The 23,320-nt window shown below is 46.6% G+C and overlaps 2 protein-coding genes across 12 annotated transcripts in view; one reads left to right on the top strand and one right to left on the bottom strand.

Moving 5' to 3' along the window:
• Positions 1-5,463, top strand: part of LOC309521117 (uncharacterized protein) — a 184,987-nt gene extending 179,524 nt beyond the window's left edge. For all 3 annotated transcript variants that reach the window (XM_082203469.1, XM_082203467.1, XM_082203468.1), the window contains exon 6: positions 5,351-5,463. In XM_082203469.1, the coding sequence (XP_082059595.1) occupies positions 5,351-5,448 (98 nt within the window). In that variant the 3' untranslated portion in view covers positions 5,449-5,463. The remainder of the gene's footprint in view (positions 1-5,350) is intronic.
• Positions 1-23,320, bottom strand: part of CABP1 (calcium binding protein 1) — a 74,940-nt gene that overhangs the window by 12,032 nt on the left and 39,588 nt on the right. For 3 of the 9 annotated variants that reach the window (XM_082203360.1, XM_082203361.1, XM_082203362.1), the window contains exons 2-3: positions 6,317-6,435; positions 119-295 (exon numbers count right to left, since the gene is read on the bottom strand). The exons of 1 other annotated variant lie outside the window; for it this stretch is intronic. In XM_082203360.1, coding sequence (XP_082059486.1) covers positions 119-295; positions 6,317-6,361 — 222 coding nt within the window. In that variant the 5' untranslated portion in view covers positions 6,362-6,435. Of the gene's footprint in view, positions 1-114; positions 296-5,132; positions 5,301-6,316; positions 6,436-23,320 lie in introns of those variants that run through there. 5 more of the 9 variants (XM_082203363.1, XM_082203365.1, XM_082203357.1 and 2 more) reach the window with 3 other exon arrangements.

Raw genomic sequence — 23,320 nt, 5'->3', positions numbered from 1 at the left:
CAGATGGCGACATGCTTTTTTTTTGCTTTCAATCCACAGGAGGGCGAGGGCACATGATTCCACACACCCTCTGGGCTCTGCAGTGTTTGCCTTGCCCGTCCGGGTGCAACTTACGTACTGGCTGCCTGTTCTCTGCGAATCCCTTCCTGAGGAAGATACACGCCGGCCCCAGGATGTTGTGCATCACAGCGCAGTTCTGGGCCAGCACCATGAGTGGGCCTTGGTACTCCCCGGCTGTTGACCCCTCCTCGCTCGTCTGGACAGCTGTATAGCATGTCTTGTCCTCATGGTGGATCTTCTCCGCCAAACCAGCAGCAAGCAAATGATACAATAGAGGAAGTTACCTCCCGGTTCCTCCCAGGTCTGCTCCAATGCTTTCAGTGAGCAGAGAGGCCAGCCTAGCCCTCGGCTAACCTTTTGCCCATCAAGGTGTTTTGGACCACAACTCCCATCAGCCCCAGCCAGCATGGCCAGGCCGGGGCTGATGGGAGTTGTGATCAAAAACGCCTTGGAGGGCACATGGTTGGCGAAGGCTAGTCCAGACTTAAGGGGAAGACAGACGTAACCATCCGAACAGAGGCTCTTTTCCTGCCACAGGAACCTGGCGTCACCATTTGCAGCGCAAGCAGAAACTGTGGACTGACTCTTTGAGCTTCCCTTGTGCTTTTAAGGAATATCGAAATGTTTTAAGTATCACATTCCCCCCCCCTTCCCCACACCACCTCCACCCACCCCTAAATAACACTCTAAAACTACTGAAAACTGTAAAGCTGTTGAAAATGTACCACAGGGATTTGTGCAAGGGGAAATATGCTGGCGACATTCGGATACTAGCCAGTAGGTGCTCGGCACCTACTCCTGTCTCCTCCCCTGCAAGGACTTGCTAAGAAGTTGCAGAACCTTTCTCCCCTCCCCGGAGAGGTATATGTGGACAGCAAAGATGTGTATAAACCATTTCCACCTTGCTTAGTAAGTTACGTCTGTCTCCCCCACCCCCTACCCCTCATCTTTCAATACATACCACTTCACACATACACACCCCTTCTGTTTGTTACAGCTCTGAGCAGCCAGAGACTAGAATTCACTTTCAGCGGCCAACAAAGGTCGTCCCCCCACCCCACACACTTTGGAAATGACATCAAAAGCCCTCTGTGCACTGCAGACATCCTTCCAGCAACAGACTATAAAGAGGGCAGAGAAGAAGAAAGGGTTTCTCTGATCTCGTCTGCTGCCTGGACCAAAACAATTGGAGGTGAAATGCCTAGCCTGCAAGGCACAGGCGTAGCTCTTTGTGAGTTCAAAAGAAGGCTGATAACAGAAGCGTCTCTTGGGGCTCCTGCTGAACATGAATTGGGCGGCCCGTACATCCTGGCAAGACACTTGGAGCAGCTGCATATTAGTAACCACAGCGCTTCCCATGTGTACCAATATAAGTTTGCTTACAATACCCAGGGCAGCCTGGTATTCCCAAGGTGACACCACTGGAATGTCGGAACTGCATACGGAACTGAGTTCCCTGAGAACGTTGGTGGGCATTTTTAAAAAAGGGAAGGATTTCCAAAGTTGCTAGTCTCTATGAAGCCTGAGAAAGAGCAGGATGCTGGAGAGGCCTCAGGCCCAAATTGGGCATTGGAAGGGCAGGTGCCACCCACCTGCGTCTCTCCAATCTGTGTCTACTCTCGGTGAAACCTAGGAAAAGATATTGTGTGGAACACCAGCATCGCAGCTGGATTTCCCTGCTCCATTTCAACAGCTGTCTGTATGCAGGAGACGTAAGGACAGACTTAAGTGGTCTGTTCAGAAGAGCCAGTGAATAAACTGGTGTTCTAGTGGGGCCATAATCCCACCTTTATCTCCATGCATTCAATATACACTATTTGGTCATTTGATCAGGAGTTAGGTCTGGCCATATGGGAACAGGCACAAAATGGGCAATGGCCACAGAGGTAAGTGTCCTGCGACTCAGGTTTTTTAAAAAGTAAGTTTCTAGTCCTTAAAGTTACCTACATGTTATTTGTGCATTTCAGGTTGTTCTATCCTTGTTTTTAATGTTCTTTTTTTAAAGATGCTTTGGGTTTCGTTTTTGAAAATAGTGAAATAAACAAACAAACAAACAAACAAACAAACAAACAAATGTAAAGAAAGATAGCAGAAGGGCAGTGCCTGTTGAAATTCCAGAAGTGACTGTCTGTGCATTTATATGATCAGGAGTTCAAAGAGCAGGGCTTCAATGCCGAGCGTATTTCTTTTTAGCAAAATATCAAGTATTACAGAATCAGTGGCAAAGGGCACAGTGGGCCTTTGGTCATTCAGTCAAACCTAGTGCAGGCCTGTTCGGCTCCCTCACCATCAGAAATCCCGCTCAGCCTCCACCACCCTCTTCTGTTCCACATTACATGGGGTGCTGTCTTGTTTTGTTTTCACAAGAGGCACCTCCCAGCAGCATTCTGGGACCCCGGAGTGGAATCTGGTCTTGAGAGTTCCTGGCCCCACTGGAGAAGCAACGGCTGCCTTATATAGCAATGCATCGGCCTGGGCTCTGGCAGAAACGTTTCATCCTGACATTCTCATGCAGCTATAAAAAGCTAGCCGTCTTCCCTTCACAGGGACCTTTGGATCGTACGCAGTAAACATTAACAACCCCATCGTTGTTTTCATGGGAGACAGGGAAAGGGAGCTTGTTTCTTCATGGTGCTGCTGGCAGCTTTGGGCAATCTCCTTCCAAAAATTAAAAAAGGCAGTGCTGCAAAGCATTGCACCCTCCTTTTGGCAGGGCTGAGAACACGGACACAGATGCTCACAGATTTGCATGCACGGCTGTGTTTAGAGGCCACGTGTGTTTGTTGCACGACACACATATCCAGCTTGATGGGAGCTGGCATTTTTCTTTTTTTAACAAAAACACACAGCCCTGAGTCAATCTGCCAAGGTATGATGCTATTGGCATCACAGCGCAAGAATAGCATCAAGGCCAGAATCCACAACAACACATATGTAAGAGAAAGCAAAGTACACGGCTCGGAACAGAAGTGTCCTCGTGACCACACAGCAGAAGGGATGTCCCTCAGTTTGCTACATGGGACAGAGAACAAAGTTTTCCAGAGAGGGAAGCATGGATGGCATCGTGCTCCATGCCGAACAAACAGGTGTGTGTGTGTGTGTTTTTCTATGTTGTCTCTGGTGAAACCCAAAACAGGCTCTCGAAACAATGCAAAAGTTATTTCATCATAGGCATTGGTGGGATAACCTGAATGTCAGTTGGCCCTACCATTAGGCAGAGGACCGGCCCTACCATTAGATAGGTGAGTGTACACACACTAAGAGAGAGCACTTCCTCCTTTCATTGGCTTGAAACTTCTGGAAAGAGAATTTCATCGGCCCTGACCTTAGAATCCTATGTCAGAGATTCGGAAAATTATTAGTAAGATGTATCTGGCCAGTAGGATGTCAGCATTTTATATCTGACCTGCCCCACAAACAATTAATGGGTTAAATACATTTGGATAGTACCAGGGGTGCCTCTTGGAGATACTAAAGGAAGCACAAGACAGCACACGGCATGTCAAAACAAAGGCTCTGTTCATTGGAACATGGGATAGTTTGCTTCTTCTTTTTTTGTTATCTAGGAAGACATGCCTGCCCTGAACAAAAGCACTTCAACCATTAGTAAAAATTGGCTCCATCAACCAGTCAGTCAACTAAAACTTTACTTTGATTAATCTATCAATTAAGCCTTGTGAGTCGGTTCAATATCCATTTGCTAGGACTCTCAGCAAGCAAATTTAGGAAGCATTTTGACCAGAAGTTTATTCTGAAGTTTGCAATGGTGGGGAATCAGCTCCATTGCCAGCTCAGCAGCCACCCATGTTAGCGCTACACTGCTACTGCTACTGCTGCTGCTGTGTCCACAAACTATTCTGAGCACTTCAACGTAAAGCAGTCCACTGGCTGAATGCCAACACTCACACAAACCACCTGGGAGAGGGAGGGATCTGAAACACAGACATTTACATACCAGGAGCACATATGTGGGGGAAGCTTAAACACATGCCAGGACAGACATGTGTTCATAGAGGAGAAGGCTACCCCACAGAGATAGGTGTGGGGCATAGATGGGAGCATCTGTCCATATGTGTGGCTACATCACTGTGCATAACTGGATCAATGTGCGCACAGATACATGCAGAGGAGCACAGACGTTCATCCCAAGCGCCATCTGCACAATCCCACAAACTCACACCCTTTTGAACCTGCGCAAATATCTGCATCTGCTTACAGGGTGGGCTCACTTCACTTATTCCTTCTGTTTCAATAATCCCTTGCTCCACTTGTCCTTAAGAACACAGGAAGCTGCTTTATACAGAGATCAGTATTGTCCTTGCTGGGAGCAATGGCTCTCTAGGGTTTTTAGGCAGGAAACCTTTCCTGGCCCTACCTAGAGATGCTGCCAGGAATTGAACCTGGGATTTTCTGCATGCAAAGTGGGTGCTCTGCCATAGAGCTATGGCCCTTCCCTGTATCACCAGCATCATCCAATTACTAATAGATGGCTACTGTTCACGCACTGCCACTGATGCCACAAGTTGGAAGTGCCTGGTTGTATTATTGGGCAAATGTGTGCCCACATTCCAGGTTGAACTCCATTCACAGTTCAGTCGCAGGGTGTGTGTGTTACTTATTTCCACGAATATACCTTTTTGCCAGAGCATAGAAATGGAAGGGGAAGCGGGGAATCAGTAAATGCTATGTGGGTGCTCTGCTGTATTGCTGGTTGTATTTATAAAGCCTATCTGTTGCATTCTCTGCCAAAAGTTACTTGAAGTGATTACAGCAGAAAATCACAGGAAGATTCAATAAGAATGTATGGGGGGAGAGAGAGAAGAACCTTGAGCACAACTGATCACGCAGCTAAAATCCAAACACTTCGCTATAGACGAAAACACCCACTGAAACCCTCAGCCGAGTTATAAACACAGAACTTAACAGCAGCATCAACAGCCAGTTATGATTAACTACTCAAAAACGCGTTTTTAAAAAAGCATCGACAGTGTGCTGAAATTAACGTTATGGCTTTCCCCCAACAAATAATTCCAAAGGGTACAAAGTATCCCAGAAAAGGCCCAGCAACTTACCCTCATGGATGGGGGAGACAGGACAAGGCCTCAGAGAAAAGGGGGTGTGAAGCAGCACATAGGAAAATGTGCACTCTAAACGATGCAAAATCCAGTCCATTTCATGCTTTAAAGGTCATTGTTGTTTACCATGGAAGTGATTCTTCCAGGGTAAATGAGGACTGGCACATAACTGCCGGAAGGGCTGACCTACATTAATGCAGAAGGTGGGGCTGAAGAAACAGCGGCTGGACCCACCTCCCAACAGAAAACTGGGGAAGGGCAGAGGGGGATTTGGGAAGGAAGTCACATCTTCCCCTGTCCCAGAGTGCAGTAGCTGCTAGCAATACCCTAAAATCTTTGTTTCAACAGGGATGACAAATCACAGACCCTCATGGAAGCACGGGGGACAACCTAGCCAGGATATGTGCTTGTGGCTCAAACAAAATGCACCGCAAACTCGACACCCTTTAGTTGTGTCCCTAATGAAGAATATGCACTAATGGATTTGCACTCTGCACATCTATGCACAAAGCCACTCCCATAGAAAGATGCTTCAGTTGGTAGCTTTGTACAAAACATGTGTTATGCTAGTATGTTTAGGTACGGAAACATGAACACACTTGTAATCAACCAACAAGGGGCACAACCAGTGCTTTTTTCTTTAAAAATGTTTAGGGATACTCTCATTTTCCTACTAGTATTGAAATACTGTCCCTCAATGAGGCCAAACTTAGATTCACAAAACGTTTAGGGGTATGCGTCCCCCCAGAAAAAAGGCACTGGGCACAACAATCCCGAAAGGATCTCCTGCACAATTCTCAAGGCAATTAATGGCACCTATACCAAGAGGAGCATCTCCTGATCATTTATATGCAGCTTGTGCTGGAGTGCTTCCTAGTGCCTCATGCCCCATGTTTTGCAAACAGGTGCCCACAACTGCACATACCTCTGTGTCGACACACAACTGCACATGGACGGGATCATGCTTTCATGCACACAAACACCCACAAGTGACCGTTCTCAGCCTCTGCACTGCCCGACCGATGACCAACTTTAGGTGGGGAGTTTGGGAGACACATCTCCACCTGCTTCCCACCAGCCCTCCCTACCTGTTTAAAGTTACACCAAGTGGTCACCCTGTCCCAAAGATGCTGGGATGGCGACCGAAGCAGCGCACATCTAAGCAGTAGGGGGAAACGTACCTTTTTTGAGAGGTTTCTCAGTGGAGACTTCACACAGTTGCCCATAATATGCTGAAGCTGCCTTTCCGGGAGACAGGCTTAGAAAGGGAAGCGGGCAATTGGTTCCATGAAAGGCAGTCCTTAGGAGCAAAGGGAGAGAGGCGGCAGCAGTCAAATCTAGAGCTCCACTGGGCACAAGTGGCAGGGCGCCTCTCTTCTGAGAGCTCTCTTCTTCTTCCCTTCCTTCACTCATTCATCTCCTTCCTTCCTTCCCTCCCTCTCTTTCTTTCTGCTTGTTAACTTTATGCTCACTTCTTTGAAGAGATGAAGGAGGAAGGGAAGGGAAAGGAAAGGAGGGGAGCAGCAGCAGAGAGGGAAGGAGGGAGAAAGGGAAAGAAAGAGGACGAGAAGGAGGGAGGGGGTGGATGGATATAATCTATATCAGATTAAAGTTCTGATCCCTCCCACCACTCAGGATAGGAGGAGGAGGAGGAGGAGGAATCTGGTTTGACTCATTGGAGGGAGGATGAAGAGCAAAGAAGCCCCCACAAGAAGTCAGTTTCTACCTTTGCCCTCAGTGCTCAGAGACTGCCACAGTGCTCTGCTCTATCCCCTCAAACACTGAGCATTTCGATGCCCAGAGAAGACAGCTGGGAGGAGCGCAATCCACTTAGAGGCGCTAAGAAGGGCCTGAGCAAATTGAGTGCAAGAAAACAGATGAACAGAACACATCCACCACCAGTGCAGGGCTTCTTGAGAGGTTTGGCAAAACTCTCTCCTTGAGCAGGGCCTGCATCACACAGATACGGACAGGTGTGGAATGACCCTAACCCTCCAACTTTTGGGGGATTCATTCCCCACCCTCTCTCTCTCTCTCTCTCTCTCTCTCTCTCTCTCTCTCTCTCACACACACACACACACACTGTAAGGGGGACGGACAAAGCCAATATTTTACACTAGGCTTTGAACAGTTTCACCAGCAGGTTAATCAACTTAATTTTTTTGTTGATTAATTGGTAGTGGCTGAGGGTGATGTAAGCTAAAGGTTTGCATTTGGGGGCTCTTTGGGTTTTGGTGAAAGGGAATAGAATATGCCAGTATGAAGGATGCCCTTCCCCTCTAGTAATACACGGCAGCTTTTGCTTATACAACATCATCATTTATCTCACAAATCCTCTAGTAGTTGAAAACAGAGCCTATATGGGTGTTTAAATGTGCAAATTGATGTGAATTTAATCAGTTCATGAATCTGCTGAAAAGCAGAGGATTACTCAACAAAATTAGACTTTCTATCTTTGGGGATTCTTTCTGTATCACAGAAACCTACAAAGCTGCCTTATACCAAGTAAGAACACTGGGGTCCATTTTCTCTACACTGACTGGCAGCAGCTATCCAGGGTTTCAGGCAGGTGTCTTTCCCAGTCCTATCTGGAGACACCAGGGGCTGAACCAAGGACCTTCTGCACACAGAACAGATGCTCTACCACTGAGCTATGGCTCTTCCCCTTGCTTTCTCCCAGCTCTATACTTGAAATTGAGAGCCATCTGTAATTGACCCTGGAACCCAAAGCTTTGCATACACCATGAAGCCAGAACTAAGTGGCTGAAGTATTTATATATGGGGCTGCCAAAAAAGTTTGAGTCTAAGTTCCTAGAGCCTGAGAACCTTGTATAAGAACACGAGAAGAGCCTGCCAGATCATGCTAGTAGCCCATCTAATCCAGCATCCTTTTCTCACAGTGGCAAACTAGACCCCTCAATGGGAAGCCTATAAGCAGGACCTGAGCTCCCCAGCACTCTCCCCTCCTGTGGCTTCCAGCAACCAGCATTCGGAGGCATTTAGTGGCTCTCACAGTAGAGGTAGAACAATAGCCTCCATGGCTAGTAGCCATCAAGATGAATTTGTCTAACCCCCTTTTAAAGCCATTCAGGTTTGTGGCCATCACTGCCTCCTCTTTAAGCAAATTCCACAACTGAACTATGCACCGTGTCAAGAAGTCCTTCCTCTTGCCTCTCCTACATCTCCCAACATTTGTAACTGGAGCTGCAGCCCACGTGCTCTGCGACGGAGCCACATCCACCCACAGCATTTGCCAGCCTGAGATGGCGTTTCCTTTCCTACTTCATGTAAGTGGTTTCCTATCTTATCACAGCACCGACAAGAAAATGGGCCTGGGAGAAGAGAGAAGGGCAAAAGAGAAAGAGGGAGAGATAGCATACCCTCAGACCTCTGGGGCACAAGAGTCCCTGAAGGCAGATCTGGAATGGTTGGTGCCACCATGGCATTGCTGGCACGAGTGCTTCCTCTGAACTGGTGCCCATAAGGATGAGAGAAATGGATGGTGGCTGACGGAAGCAGATGCTCAGATCCTGACTTGTAGAAATGTGTGCACAGAACATGAGGAGGAGCAGCAGCAAGGCCTCTAGCCGTATGAGTCATTTTAAGCAGTAGCTGAGAATCTGAACTAATTACAAAGGGGTTTGCTCCGGGTCTCAGTTTGGCTACCTTCTCAGGTCTGGAGATCATGTAGCAGAAGAAACCTCTGTGTGTATCTTGTAACAGGCTTGCAGAAGCCAAATTCAGCTGCCACCACTGCCACCACACACTCTCTTCTGTAACAGTGTGCCTTTGGTTATTTTATTTCAGTTTTTCTACCCTATTTTCCCAAAGAGACTCATGGCAGCTAAGAGACACTCATAATAATAAACCAAGCAAAACAAACATAACCCCTTTAAAATGTTTTTAAGCTCCACCTAGGCTTTAATTTTATTTTTTTTATTTCATTCATAATATTATACATAATAAAAACATAGATGTTTTAAAGCAAAATCAGAAGCTTTACAGAAGATAGCAATTGCTCCCTTTTAATTTATTTACAGAAATCAGAAGCTTTACAGAAGAAAGCAATTGCTTCCTTTTCATTTCTTTGCCAAAAAAAGAGAGAGAAAATATGAGGACAAGATACGCACTGAGATGTCAACACGTTGCAGCTCCAAGGCTCCTATTTAAGTTAACATTATCCAACCTGTTTAACAAATTGCAGCGGCACGAAAATAACACTGAGCGGAACCAGAAAAAAATGACACAATTAACTGAAAGTTTCTCAGTGGCAATGGGGCCTGACAGACCTCACCTGGGAAAGCATTCCATAGGGTAGGAGCTGCAGCAGACAAAGCTCTGCCCATAGTTGACTCCACCCTTGCCTGCTGAGGGATTTGAAGCCGGGCCTCAGATGTCAATCAGAGCGTGCAAGGAAAAGGCAGCTCCCAAGGTACCCAGATCTCTAGCCTTCTGCAAATTATGTAGAACTGGTGTGATAAAATCAAATTTCCAAGCCATGAGGCCAGTTGCAGCTGTAGTGGCCGGCAGACACTGTTCAGCTTCCTGAGTCACCCGTAAACATAGGAAACTGCCTTCCACCAAATCATTGGTCAGTCTACCTCAGGACTGTCTGATCTGACTGGCTTCCCGGAGTTCATGCAGGCAGGTATTTCCCAGCCCTGCTAACTGGAGTAACTGGGAATAAAACCTGGGACCTTCTGCGTGCGTAACATGTGCTCTGCCACACAGCCACCAGTGATTTCTGGTAGATTCAGTGCATCTTGGTAAAGTTGTGAATAAGCAATCAGAGAGGGAGGCAGTGCAGTCCAGAAGGACAAGAAGGCAGCAACTCTGCTTGGGAGTTCTATTAAGGACCAGTGCCTCTGAGGATGCCAAAAGGGGCAACTGATGACTCTCTGCTGGTTTATTCTGGGACTTCAGTGCGTCAGCCTGTGGCGGCCAGTGCCCTGGTAGAGCAGAAGGCATGGAGTCCAACAGTAGATGGAGCCAGAGCCAATGGCAGACAGAGGCAGAGTCAATGACTGGTGGAACCAGCTAAAGCCACATTCACACCATATATTTAAAGCACTATGATACACTTTAGACAGGCATGGCTTCCCCCAAATAATTATGGGAGCTGTAATTCAGGGTGATGAGGGTTCTATGGAGAAAATGACAATAAAGATTATTGTATCGTATCGTATCGTATCGTATCAGCACATTTGCTACTATGGAATCCATATTTCATGGCTCACTAGAGGAAATTGCTGTCCTCCTTCGGGTTTTAATGCTCCCGTTGTTTTGTGTTTCCTTGCTCTGCTGATTTATTGCGACCCAGCGGCTGCTACTTGGGCTGGGTCACTCCGTTCTTTCCAATCTTGTCTGAGCTCTGCCTGGAGAATGTGACTCATTGGCCACCATTTCTTGCCTTCTGAGGCTGTCTGATCAGTCCACCCCCCCTTATCAAAGAATCTGAACATCTGCACTCCCTACGTCATGCCTCTGACAAAGTGGGCTCTGGTCCACAAAAAGCTGATGCCGTAATAAACTTGCTAGTCTTTAAAACAAGCCTTTTGGGGAAGGCTCCCAGCTCAGTGGAAGAGCATCTTCTTTGCATGCAGAAGGTCTCAGGCTCCATCCCTCTGTCCTCTGCATCTCCAAGTAGGGTTGTGAAAGGGTGTTTGCTTGAAACTCTGGAAAGCTGATGCCAGTCAGTGTAGAACAGGGCTGAGGAACCTTTTTCAGCCCAAGGGCCACATTCACTCCTAGGCAACCTCCCAGGGGGCCACATGCCAGTGGCGGGTGGAGTCAGAGGCAAAAGTGGGTGGAGCAACTGATGCAAATTTTACCTTTGTACAATAAGCTAGTTCTCTCTCTCTCTCTCTCTCTCTCTCTCTCTCTCTCTGTCACACACACACACACACACACACAGAGCACCTCCCTTTCCTCCATCCAGGCAGACAAAAAAACCCCATTTATATGCTTTTACACATGTTCTAGTGGTTTTATACTGTATTTTTATTCTATGTTTATACTTTTTGTGTTGTGCTTTTTAAATATTAAGTGGTTTGTAAATGTTTTTAAATAAATAAATAGAATTCAAGGAAACATTCCATCAGAGGACTTAGTAGGCTAGCAAGCCCTGTGCCGCAGCTGACCTCAAGAAGAAGGCTCATTGATCAGTGGTACGGCATCTGCTTTGGATGCAGAAGGTCTCAGGTTCAATCCCCAGGTAGGGCTGAGAACGTCCCCTGCCAATCACTGTAGACAATCCTGAGCTAGATGGACGAAATGTCCAACTCAGTAGAAGGCAGATTCCTATAGCACAGCACCTGTTTTACATGAAGGCCTCAGGTTCAGTGCCCGTTGGGCTAGGAGACACCCAACCTGAAATCCTTGATCACTGCTGCTAGTTGTTGTAGGCAATTTGAACTGGATGGAGTAAGCTTTTGACATTGTGTAAGGTTTACATTCCTATGACCCACTTCCTTGGGGAGCTCTTTGTGCCATGTGTAGGAGACCTTATCTGTTTCTGCAGACATAAGAAGAGCCTTCTGGATCCAGCCAATGATCCATCTAGTTCAGGTATCCTGTTCTCTCACTGGCCAAGCAGATAAGCCAAAGGGAACTCTGCAAGCAGGACCTGGACACAAGAGCCCCCTCCTCTCCTGCGGTTTCCAGCGACTGATATTCAGAAACATTACTGCCTCCAACTGTGGAGGCAGAGCATAGCCATTGTGGCTAGTAGCCACTGATAGCCTTGTCCACCATGAATTTGTCTAATCCTCTTTTAAGGCCACCTAAGTTGGTGGCCATCACTACCTCCTTTGTGAGCGAGTTCCATAGTTCAACTGTGGGCTGACCTCTGCACCATAGCAGGTGTGGAAATACCTCCCAAGTCTGAGAAAGGCAGAAGAGCTCCCTCCTCAGGTCAGGGGGACCAAGGGGGAAGCACTGAGGATCATCCTCTGAATGCAGCAGCCTTGTTTCATTGCCGCCTGAATCTTCCACAAAGGGGCCAAATCTCAGAGACATGACAGAGTTTTTCTTCTTCTCAATGTTATGGCAATGGCATAGCAAAGATCCCCCACACTGCTGCTGCTGGGAAGTGCAATCTGACCCCAAAGGCAGATTGAAGCACATTTGATTCTTTGCAGAACACTGGAGCACTTTCTGCAAGGATCTGGCGTCAGCAGCCAACAGCATTTCCAGTCCATCTGGAGCAGCTGTTGATGTTATGACCAACAGGCTGGCTTCACATCACGCTGTGCATTGTGTGTTTTTTAAAAGGTCCCTGGCTTCAAAGAGATTTGGGGGAGACATAAAGCAGTCTGCTCAAACCACACTGGAATTCCTCATTTGCAAAGGAATTAATTATTTACACACACACGAACACACACACATCCCCTTTTTCCAGAGACGTCAAGCGCTCTCTGCATCTGGCATTTTTATGAAGTTCTGTGAGCCTGATGAGGGATGTTGGAAATGTAGTGAGCAAAGTCATCTTCATAGGCATGGCTTTTACCATTTAACCATCTTTGCCAATTATTGAGGCCACATCCTTGTTTAGATAGCAATTAAAACCTTTCTATTCTGAGTACAAAGTTCAGTTCATAAGTTTATTGTTCTAGAGACAAAGGCCATGACAAACTTGTATTAAGCAATAGTATTAATAAAATAATTCAGAACATACAGGCAAAACATTAAAAAAATGGTAAGATTCTGAGCATTAAAACACAGCTTCTCTTGTGCATCTCTGACAGCTCCAATTCTAATACTATTTTGCCTTTTTAAAATGCAATTTGCCAACATCCATGGTGTAAGAGAGAGAAGTTACCAGAGACACCAACAAACTCAAATCCAGCTTGATGTCAAATTAAATCTCTGAATCACCACATCAACGTATATATTTTTTATCTAACTCCTTTTGCCATGGTTGTTTCGTTTTGCCTGCATTTTTGTTTTGTTTTTTTGCAGCCAATGCATAGAGGGCCACTCTTGTGTGTTACAAACCTATTATTGCCACTCAAAAGAAATTGAACCATTTCTTCCGGGCTCTGCCTGCTTGCTTGTGTGCACAAAGGTTTCAGAAAGCAATCTCTGGAGTCTTTATTTAAGGCTAACAGATAATGAGTGAAGTCTTCCACCTGCGGTTGACCACAAATACAAAGGCTGTCTGCTTATGGGACCTTGCTGTAGTAGCCTTCCAAGAATGCAGTGGTCATCACTTGGAAACACAGTGCAATAAATGCAGTTCTTAAGGAAACTGGTCAGAGTTTGGTCATATAACAAGCTCTAAAATGCTCTCTTCTCAAAAGTGGATGCCAAGGGGGAAATCTGGTGTTTCCAGTTTAGTTGTAGGTCCCTCCTGGATTCTGTCCAGAAAAGCCAATTCCTTAACTGACACTTATTCAATGTCAAAGCAAAGCTCATTTCTAAAACACCTTGACAAGCTGCTTTCCAGAGCTGGCTATCACCCAAGTCCATACAGCACAGGAAAACTCTCAATAGGCATAGTAGCAAATTTTAAAATATACTTTAAAGGAGCACTGTCCGCTCTTGCCTTAATTGTTGGCCATGAGGATTATGTATGAAGAAGAGCTTCTGATATTCCTGATGGTAGAGTATAGTTAGTTAGTTAGATATAATATATTCTGCACAGTTTCTGAAACTTTACTGGAGTTCAAATCAGAGCCCCAGACTGCAAAACCTTAGAGCATTTGAATAAGCACTTTCCTACCAAATACCTTTATGGCAGGTTCAATCAACTGCCCTCCTTTATTGTAAAAGAACTTCATCAATGCCCCATGGTTTTCTATGCTTTAACTTTCACTGCTTCCATATGATACTTCCAAGAATGGCTTTCACTAAAGTGTACAACCAGGTATCTAAATGAGTAAGTTTGTTCAATAGCTCGCTGATCTAAAACATCATTTATACCTAGGACTGTCTTTGCCAAAAATCATAATCTTGGTCTTAAGAGTAATTTATAGATAGGATTTCCTGTTTACAGTATGTGCTAAACACCCCTCAAGAGATTTTTGAGGCCCAATCAAGAAAGAGAGAGGAGAACTAATTCATCTGCATACATCAACAAGGAGATCTATCTGTTCCTAATTACTGGAAAGGTGGAGCTTGCATTGGCTAAATATTTCCCCAAATCATTGCTATAAAAGTTAAAAAGAGTGGGAGCCAGAATGCAACCTTGCTTCACTCCTTATGACATTTTAAAAGCATCAGTCATGCCATCATTTAAACCTCTTTTTTGTATTGCTGTATAGTTCGTGGATGAACAGCAGAATTCTGTAGTCAATGTTAGCAATTCGAAATTTCTCCCTGTCTATTTCAATTAGTAGTCGAATGCTGCAGAAAACTCAATAAAGGCTACATAAAGATAATTCTTAATGTTCTTAGTATATTTCCTTATGGTTAAGAGTAAAACATCGATCATTGATGTTGTGCCCTCCTCTGAATCCCACTTGTTCTTCACGAATAATGTTGCTATTTTGCAACTAGTTTGATAATTTTGAAGGAGATACCATGCCTATAGCTTTGACGAAGTGTCTAACCAGCTAATTGGCTGATAGTTTTCTGGATTCTTCCTATCTCCTTTCTTATAAATCAGGAAAATAATACTCAATTTTCACCCAGAGGACATTTGGCCTGTGTGGTTGATGGTGGTAAATAAGCCAGCCAGGATAGACTTCCAAGATTCCATGTATTCTTTATAGAGCTCAGGTGGAAGAATATCTTCTCCAGGTTGCCAATCAGGTAGGTTTGAGAAATACTTAAACACTGCTGGTACATATGTTTGCCCAGATTTTGTTGTTGTTGTTGCTGTTTAGTCATTTAGTCGTGTCCGACTCTTCGTGGCCCCATGGACCAGAGCACACCAGGCACTTCTGTCTTCCAGCTTGGTCAAACTCATGTTCGTAGCTTCGAGAACACTGTCCAACCATCTCATCCTCTGTTGTCTCCTTCTCCTTGTGCCCTCAATCTTTCCCAACATCAGGGTCTTTTCCAGGGAGTCTTCTCTTCTCATGAGGTGGCCAAATATTGGCCACCAAATATGTTGGAGAAACATTTAACACAATTAAAGGGAGGAATTGAGGCTTCTTGTAATGATCTCACTTCATTTAAACTCTGGGCCACCAGTTCCCAGAATCTGTCTTCCTTATTTTCCATTACTGCTAGTCCCAGTTCCTGCCACTGGGTTTTCATATATTCAGCTTTCTTGCTTTTGAGCAGAGTCTTGTATTCCAATCTACGTTTGATCACATTTTCTGTGGAAGTCTCTGATGAATTCTTATGCAAATCCCTAATTGCTTTAACCAGAACTTTCTTAGCTACTTTGCACCGACCATCAAACCAGTCAAGGCGTGTTGTCTTTGCGTTGTTATTAATTATATAAGCTATCAAATAGGGCCTGGGTTCTGTGACAATTTGATGGAAGACATCAACAAAATTTGGAGATTTGCTCACAAAAAGTTGATTCAAGTTTGTCATGCCCTGGTAGCTAGTATGTTTTCTGTTAAAGGACATAGGATCACTGATATTGGAAAGCAGTTGCTTTCTGTTTGTTCTAGCACTTCAAAAGTGTTCACAAAAGTGAATAAAAATGTAAAGGTAAAGGTAAAAGACCCCTGGAGGGTTAAGTCCAGTCAAAGGCAACTATGGAGTTCCAGCACTCATCTCGCTTTCAGGCCAAGGGAGCTGGCGTTTGTCCACAGACAGATTTCCAGGTTATGTGGCCAGCATGACTAAACCGCTTCTGGTGCATGGAGGACCGTGACAAGTGCCAGAGGGCACGGAAACACCATTTACCTTCCCACTGAAGTGGTACCTATTTATCTACTTGCATTGGCATGCTTTTGAACTGCTAGGTTGACAGGAGCTGGGACAGAGCAACGGGAGCTCACTCCGTCGTGGGGATTCGAACCGCCAGCCTTCCAATTGGCAAGCCCAAGAGGCTCAGTGGTTTAGACCACAGCGCCACCCCTGTCCCCTACAAAAGTGAATACCGGTAATGAAGGAGAGACTATAATGTGATTGATAGCACTTCCAGCATGCTTGTTCAAATAAGCATATTGACCCTTAGATATGTCTAGAGGACTCTTGTGAAGAACATATAAATTATGTTGGAATACAAATTGCAACAGTTTCAGGCTCTGTGCGTGCATCATCTTGTCCAAAGAACAATGTGAGGTTAGGAAAATATCTTCTGAGTCTAAGCGTAAAAGTACCAAGAGACCCTCTGCAGTTGCTGCAACTGAGGCATTAAAATCTCCACTAAAAAGTACAAATGCTGTGGGGAATTTATGGCTGATCTGCTCTAGTAGGCATGTTCAACCTGACTAAACATTGGTGGTCAGTGACATACTATTAGTAGGAGGGAGTTAGATATTTATTTATACAGAAAAGAAATGCTCCTAATTCAATTTTGATTTCTACTGACATAAGATAGTTATTTTGAATTCGAAACTCTGCTATCAAAACTTCCCCTCCTAAATCAAGTGATAAAAAGTAGTCAGGCCCCCACTTCCTCGGCCCTTTTTAAATTACGATTAAGAATATAGCCTTCCATAATAATTAATTGTTGTATGTTTTTAACTCTATGGTTTTATGTTTTTAGTGCTGTAAACAGATTTCATCTACTATGAATATATTTTGTATATTTCATATACAAATATATTTTATAAACAAGCAAAAAACAAATTTCTATAAAACAAAATCACCACAATAGTTGGCAATTCAGCTGTCCACAGGAAGTGCCCCCTTTGGACCTTGGTGCTGGGAATCAACAAATTTGTAGATTTTTGTGTCTCCAACGTGCTCCAACGTGCTTATTTTTAAATCTTAGATTCAGTTCTCCACATATCCACATCAGCTTGAGATTTATTTATTTTTTAAGTTGCTCATGAAAATTCACCAGCATTTTAGTTTCAATTTCTCTTAATATACACATTTTCAAAGTAGCTTCCCAGGATATAATGCATTTTTTAATGCAATTTCCCCTAATATATGCAATTATATGCATACTTTATGCCAGTATATGCATTTTTGCTCACATCACTTGGCTGGAGAACTGCACTGTGACATGTGGAGAAGTAAAGGTTTTAAAGGGTGGCTGTGTTTCGATTTGTGTATTATTTCAGAAAATACAAATTAGGATCAAGCAAATGGCTCATCTAGTCCAGCATTCTTATGGTGGCCAGCCAGATGCCCCTATTCAAAAGCCCCCTAGCAGGACTCATGGACAAGAGCATTCTCCCCTCCTGTGGATTCCAGCAACTGGTGTTCAGAACATCACTGCCTAGGCCTCCAAAGCGGGGCCTGTGACAGACATTTCCCAGTGGATTGCACCCCATCAGTCAGATTGGCCCATCTCTTGATACACCCCAAACCTGGGAACCAGCAGCTTCACTTTAGCTCCTGTGAGGGCCACTTCAGCTTGCTGTGCACGTCTCACATATCATAATGCCAGCATCTGGGTCCACCTCCACCAAGGCCCTTTGCTAATATTAAGCAATTATGCTCCACCACACCCACATCCTAACCTGTCATTAGCCTAATGCGACACTGCGGCTGGTGCTCAGGCACAATGACAGAGCATCTGTTTCCCCCCCACCTCCCCCCTGGTATTGCTCCGCTGCAAAGAGAGAGAGAGAGAGCTGTGCCAGGACTGTCAGCTTGGCCAAGCGTCTCAGAAAGCCCATTATTGAGACAACCACTGCAGCACTGATGAGATGCCTCGCTCTGTCTCCTGTTGCCTGCACTGTGAGCCTCTTCTTTTCTCCTTGGGACGCCCTCTTCTCCAGCTCAGGGACACTTCGCACTGTTTCGATAGCACACTGTGTGAAGTCACCCCTCCAGCTTGGGGCGTTCCACTCAATGGCTGTACATACTGTTGCAGAACTAACAGGAGGAGCTGGGCTCCCTCCTCTCCTCAGATGGGGAGAGGTACACTATCGGGCTGTGATGTATTTTGATGCTAAGAGTAGCAGGACTTATGTGTGCTTCAAGGAGTTCTTTTCTGCAGAGCTTTTATAGAAAGGAAGAAACCGCCCATTTTGCTCACTAAGAGTCATCTGCGTGATCAGGGGCACAGCATCTGCTCTGCATACAGAAGACCCCCCAGGTTCAATCCTCATGTAGGGCTAGGAGAGACGCCCTATCTGAAGGGCTGCTGGTCACTATAGGCCAAATGTTAGGAAACTGTAGCCATCCAGATGTTGCTAGACTACAGATCCCCTCATCCCTGACCATCCCTGATGGATGGGTCCATAATTAAGACCATGTTCATCCACCAGTCTAGACTAGGGGTTCAAGGGTGAGGGTGAGGCTTGCTATTGTCCAACTCCTTTCCCAGAAAACTTCTTGATCTTGGACTTAGAGCAGCGGTTCTCAATCTGTGGGTCCCCAGATGTCGTTGGACTACAACTCCCATCATCCCTGAGCTCTGGCATTGCTAGCTAGGGGTGATGGGAGTTGTAGTTCAACAACATTTGGGGATCCACAGGTTGAGAAAGGCTGACTTAGAGGGTCTTAGAGAGACCACTTGGGTATGCTCCTGGTCTATTTATTGCCCTGTTGCCCAGCAGTATCCCTGATTGGGCTGTCCAAGGTAGTCTCTGGGGTATTGTTGGATTTCAGGATGATTGTCTTGAGTGACCTCAATATCCATGTGGAGGGAATCAGTTACAATGGGTCCAATCCTAACTCCAGGACCAAATCAAGAGACTAGCATTAGGTGAATGCTTCTCACCCCCTGGGTAGTTACGTTAATGGGGTGCCGCAGAGCACTATCTTATCTCCAATGCTATTTAATATCTATATGAAGCCACTGGGAGTGGTCATTAGGAGTCTTGGGGCAAGGTGCCATCAGCTCTATTTCTCCATAACATCTGAACTGGGAGAGGCTGTGCAGCCCTCTGGACCAGTGCCTGGATGCAGTGGTTAGATGGATGAGGACAAACAAAATGAGCTTGAATCTTGGCGAGATGGGGACACTGTGGATGTGTGGTTCCTGTGTCTGAGAAACTGGTCAACTGCCTACCTCTGAAGGAGAAGGTTCGGAGTCTGGGGGTGATTCTAGACCGATCTTTGTTACTGAAAGCCCAGGTAGCCTCAGTGGCTAGAAGTGCCTTTTACCAGCTCCAACTGGTATGGCAGCTACAATCATTCCTGGACTGGGAAAGCTTGGCCGCAGTAGTTCATGTACAGTGGTGCCCCGCAAGACGAACGCCTCGTGAGACGAAAAACTCGCAAAACGAAAGGTTTTTTCATTTTCGAGTTGCCTCGCAAGACGAATTTCCCTATGGGCTTGCTTCGCAAAACGAAGCTTGCCCCGCAAGCTCCGGGGACAGCGGGAAGCGCAGCGCGTCTTCCCCGCTGTCCCCGGACCTGGGGCTGCGGGGAGAAGATTGCTTCTCCCCGCCGCCCCTTGCTTCAAAAGAGGTCTGGGGACAGCGCTGCGCTTCCCGCTGTCCCCGGACCTGGGGCTGCGGGGAGAAGATCGCTTCTCCCCGCCGCCCCTTGCTTCCCGCTGTCCCCGGACTTCTTTTGAAGCAAGGGGCGGCGGGGAGAAGAGATCTTCTCCCCGCAGCCCCAGGTCTGGGGACAGCGGGAAGCGCTGTGCTTCCCGCTGTCCCCGGACTTCTTTTGAAGCAAGGGGTGGTGGGGAGAAGCGATCTTCTCCCCGCAGCCCCTTGCTTCAAAAGAGGGGACAGAGCGGCGCTTCCCCTCTGTCCCCGGACGGTCTCCATAGGAACGCATTGATTGATTTTCAATGCATTCCTATGGGAAACCGTGCTTCGCAAGACGAAAAACTCGCAAGAAGAAAAAACTTGCGGAACGAATTAATTTCGTCTTGCGAGGCACCACTGTACTGGTTACTTTAAGATTAGATTACAGTGGTACCTCCAGTTACGAATTTAATTCGTTCCAGAGGTCCATTCTTAACCCGAAACCATTTTTAACATGAGGCGTGCTTTCACTAATGGGGCCTCCCACTGCCGCCGCACCATCAGCACGTGACTTCTGCTTGCATCCCGGGACAAAGTTTGCAACCAGGAGCATCTACTTTCGGGTTAGCGGAACTCGTTACCCAAAGCGTTCGTAAGGAGGACAGTACGTAACCCGAGGTTCTACTGAACTGCAATGTGCTCTAAGTGGGGCTTGCTTTGCATTTGATCTGGAAGCTGCAGTTGGTGCAGAATGGTGCAGCACGACTGCTGTCAGGAGACCCTGTCAACATATTAACATTTGTGCTCAGAGATCTGCACTGGTTGCTGATTTGCTACCAGGCCAAGTTCAAGACACTTAACAACTTGGGACCAGGACTATGAGATAACCTTTCCCCACATGTGGCCTCTCATCCACTTTAATCAGCAGAATGAGCATTACTATGGGTGCCGTATGATACCCATTCTGCATTTGTAAGAACTCCATCATTTCATATGGCAGCGCTTACCCTTTGGAACTCCGTGCCTATTGACACGAGGCAGGTGCCTTCACTGTACTCTTTCTGTGCCTGCTAAAAGCTAAAATTGTTTAGACAATTTTTTGTTTAGTCAAAGCCTATCCAAAAGATGTAGTGTGATGGCCTGGGATTCCGAGTCTGAGTGTGAACCAGAGGAATCCCAGCCGGCACAGGAGTCCCCGCCTCCAGGGCCGGCTGGACTGGGGCAAGGCCTAGATGCTGAGGAGCCTGCACCTGTGCCAGATCCTCAGGGGCAGGCACCAGGGGAGACCATTCTGGCCCCAGAGGTGCTGGAAGACTCAGTGGCTACAGGTGAGCCTCCCCCGGGGCCCAGTAACCCTTCGGCCTCTCCTGAACTGCAGAGGCTTAGGGCAGAGAGGCGAAGGGAACTGGTCTCTCCCAGGAGGAGTGCTCGCCTTAAGGCCAGGAGAGGAGGGGCTCCTGGGGGCCGGGACCGCCCCCGGCCTTAGAAGAAGATAAAGGTCAGGCAGCCCGGTCCCAGGTTGCGGGAGCAACGTCGTTGTGGAGTACCTGCTTTACCCAGACCTAGATCTGCACTCCCGGTATGCCTGTTCCTCGCCCGGCTCCCTGCTCCTGACTCTCCGGTGTTCCTGTTCCTCGCCCGGATGCCCGCTGCTGACCCACCAGTGTTCCTGTTCCCCGCCTGGCTCCCTGCTTCTGCTCTACCAGTGTTCCTGTTACCCACCTGGCTTCCTGCTGCTGCCCTACCAGCGTTCCTGCTCCCCCGCCCGGCTCCCTGTTTCGGACCTCGCGTCTCATCTAGTGATCGTCTACCCTGCTAGTGACTCTGAACTGAACTTCGGATACGGTATTAGTACCTTTCCCCCCCGGGACCAGCACATGTAGAATGTTGACATGTGCTTTAGCCTGGTTTTTAGCTTATCACTGATTTTAATTATTTTTGAATTATTTTTTTTACTAACAATTTCATTGTTTTGTTCTCTTTGCAAAGTGCTTTGAGGACTTTTTACAACCAAGCAGTATTTCAATCTAGTGAAACGAAACAAAAAAGCAATGCTGACTGGAGCGGATGGGAGTCTAGCAATACCTGGAGGGTCACAGGTTCCCTACCTCTGAGGCAGGCAAGGCATTACTGAGCTGAGTGAACCAGTACACAGTGATATAAGACAGCTTCCTATCTTCCTACAAGACTGATGCAGGGAGGGGGACCAGTTTGCCAGCTGGTATGGTTTCTCTCCTTGACATAACACATGTAATAAGAGGAGACTGGCACTCTGCAATCCTGATCATTAAGGCGCCCCCTGAGGTGCTCAGTACTCCTCTCCGCAAACTCCTCCAGGCAACCATTTCACATCTCCATAACTCTGTGTATGGGGGAAGTGCATGCGGATGGACAGTTAACCACCCTACTTGCTCCAGTTCTGCCGTCATGAACCTGCTGGTTCCTCCTGTGTTAGGGTTGCTAGGGGGTTGCATGGGCCCTGGGTGTTTTCTCCTGGGCCCCTGATCTTCTTCCCCTCTGCTTTAAAAAAAACTTAGTTCTGTTGTGTTTTTTTAACTTTGCTTAGTGATAAACATAAGGAGGATAAGGCTCCAAATGGCTATAAACCTTGATGGTTATGTTCTGCCTTCACTGTCAGAGGCAGTAATGCTTCTGAATACCAGTTGCTGAAAACCACAGAGGGGAGAGGGCTGTTGCGCTCAGGTTCCCCTCCTAGGCTTTCCTTTGGGGGCATCTGGTTGGCCACTGGTAGAACAGGATGCTGGACTAGAGTAGGGGCAGACTTTGGTAATCTTTCGTAATACAGTGCCCTGTGTGAGGCCAACATTTGGTGCCCCCGAATGGATCCCAGTTTTGCATCTCTTTGGCCCTGTGCAGGGGAACAGCTCACACAACCCTAAATCCAGCACTGGGCAGATGGGCCACTGGCCTGATCCAGCATACTCTTCTGGTGGTCTTATGCTCTTGGGAAGTCCACAAGTAAGGTCTGAACAGCCTCCCCAATTGCTTGCCTCCAGAATCTCGTCACTAAAACCCTACCTAGATATGCCAGGGATTAAACCTGGGACATTCTGCATGCACAGCAGATGCTCCACCATCAAGCTACAGTTCCCCCTAGTTTGTCTGAAAAAATGGTGTCCTGCCTTTCCACCAAATGGTACGCCGAAGAGCACACTTCAAGGAGAGCGCATAGATTGGGAAAACTGCTCCTGCAGACATTACCGCACACACATGCCAATCTAATGTATGAGGCGCTTCCCCAAAGAAGACAAACTGTGTCACACAGAGCTTTAGATGCACTTACTCTGCATCTCCCTGGAGACACCCCCAACTCCTAGTTTGTCATCTCCTCTTCCCAGTCCCCAGCTGCATGAGAAATACAGGTTGGGCTTGTGATACAATGCACCGTTGGAGAGCCAAATCCCTCTCTCCTTGCATTTCAAAAATCCTCACTTTGGTTTCATGGACTGCTTGTGCTAGGACAGTGTGTTGTCTGGGGCTGATGGGAGCTGTAGTCCAAAATGTCTGAAGAGCACCAAGTCAGGACTGGTTGGTTAAAAGTTACACACTGTAGCCCCACCAAGATTGAGATAGGTTGACAGAGGTTGTATGAAGCTTGAGCAGAACAGTTGGGGGTGTTAATGCTTCTCTCTCTCCCCGGAGGGGAGCCAGTGTTGGCATACTGGTTACATTGTTGAACTAGGACCTGGAAGACCAGGGTTCAGATCCCCACGCAGC

Source organism: Podarcis vaucheri (assembly GCF_965113315.1).
Source record: "Podarcis vaucheri genome assembly, chromosome: 16".
NCBI lineage: Eukaryota > Metazoa > Chordata > Lepidosauria > Squamata > Lacertidae > Podarcis > Podarcis vaucheri.
Note: the sequence above shows the minus strand (reverse complement) of the source record. Positions and strands in the feature narration are given on the sequence as shown.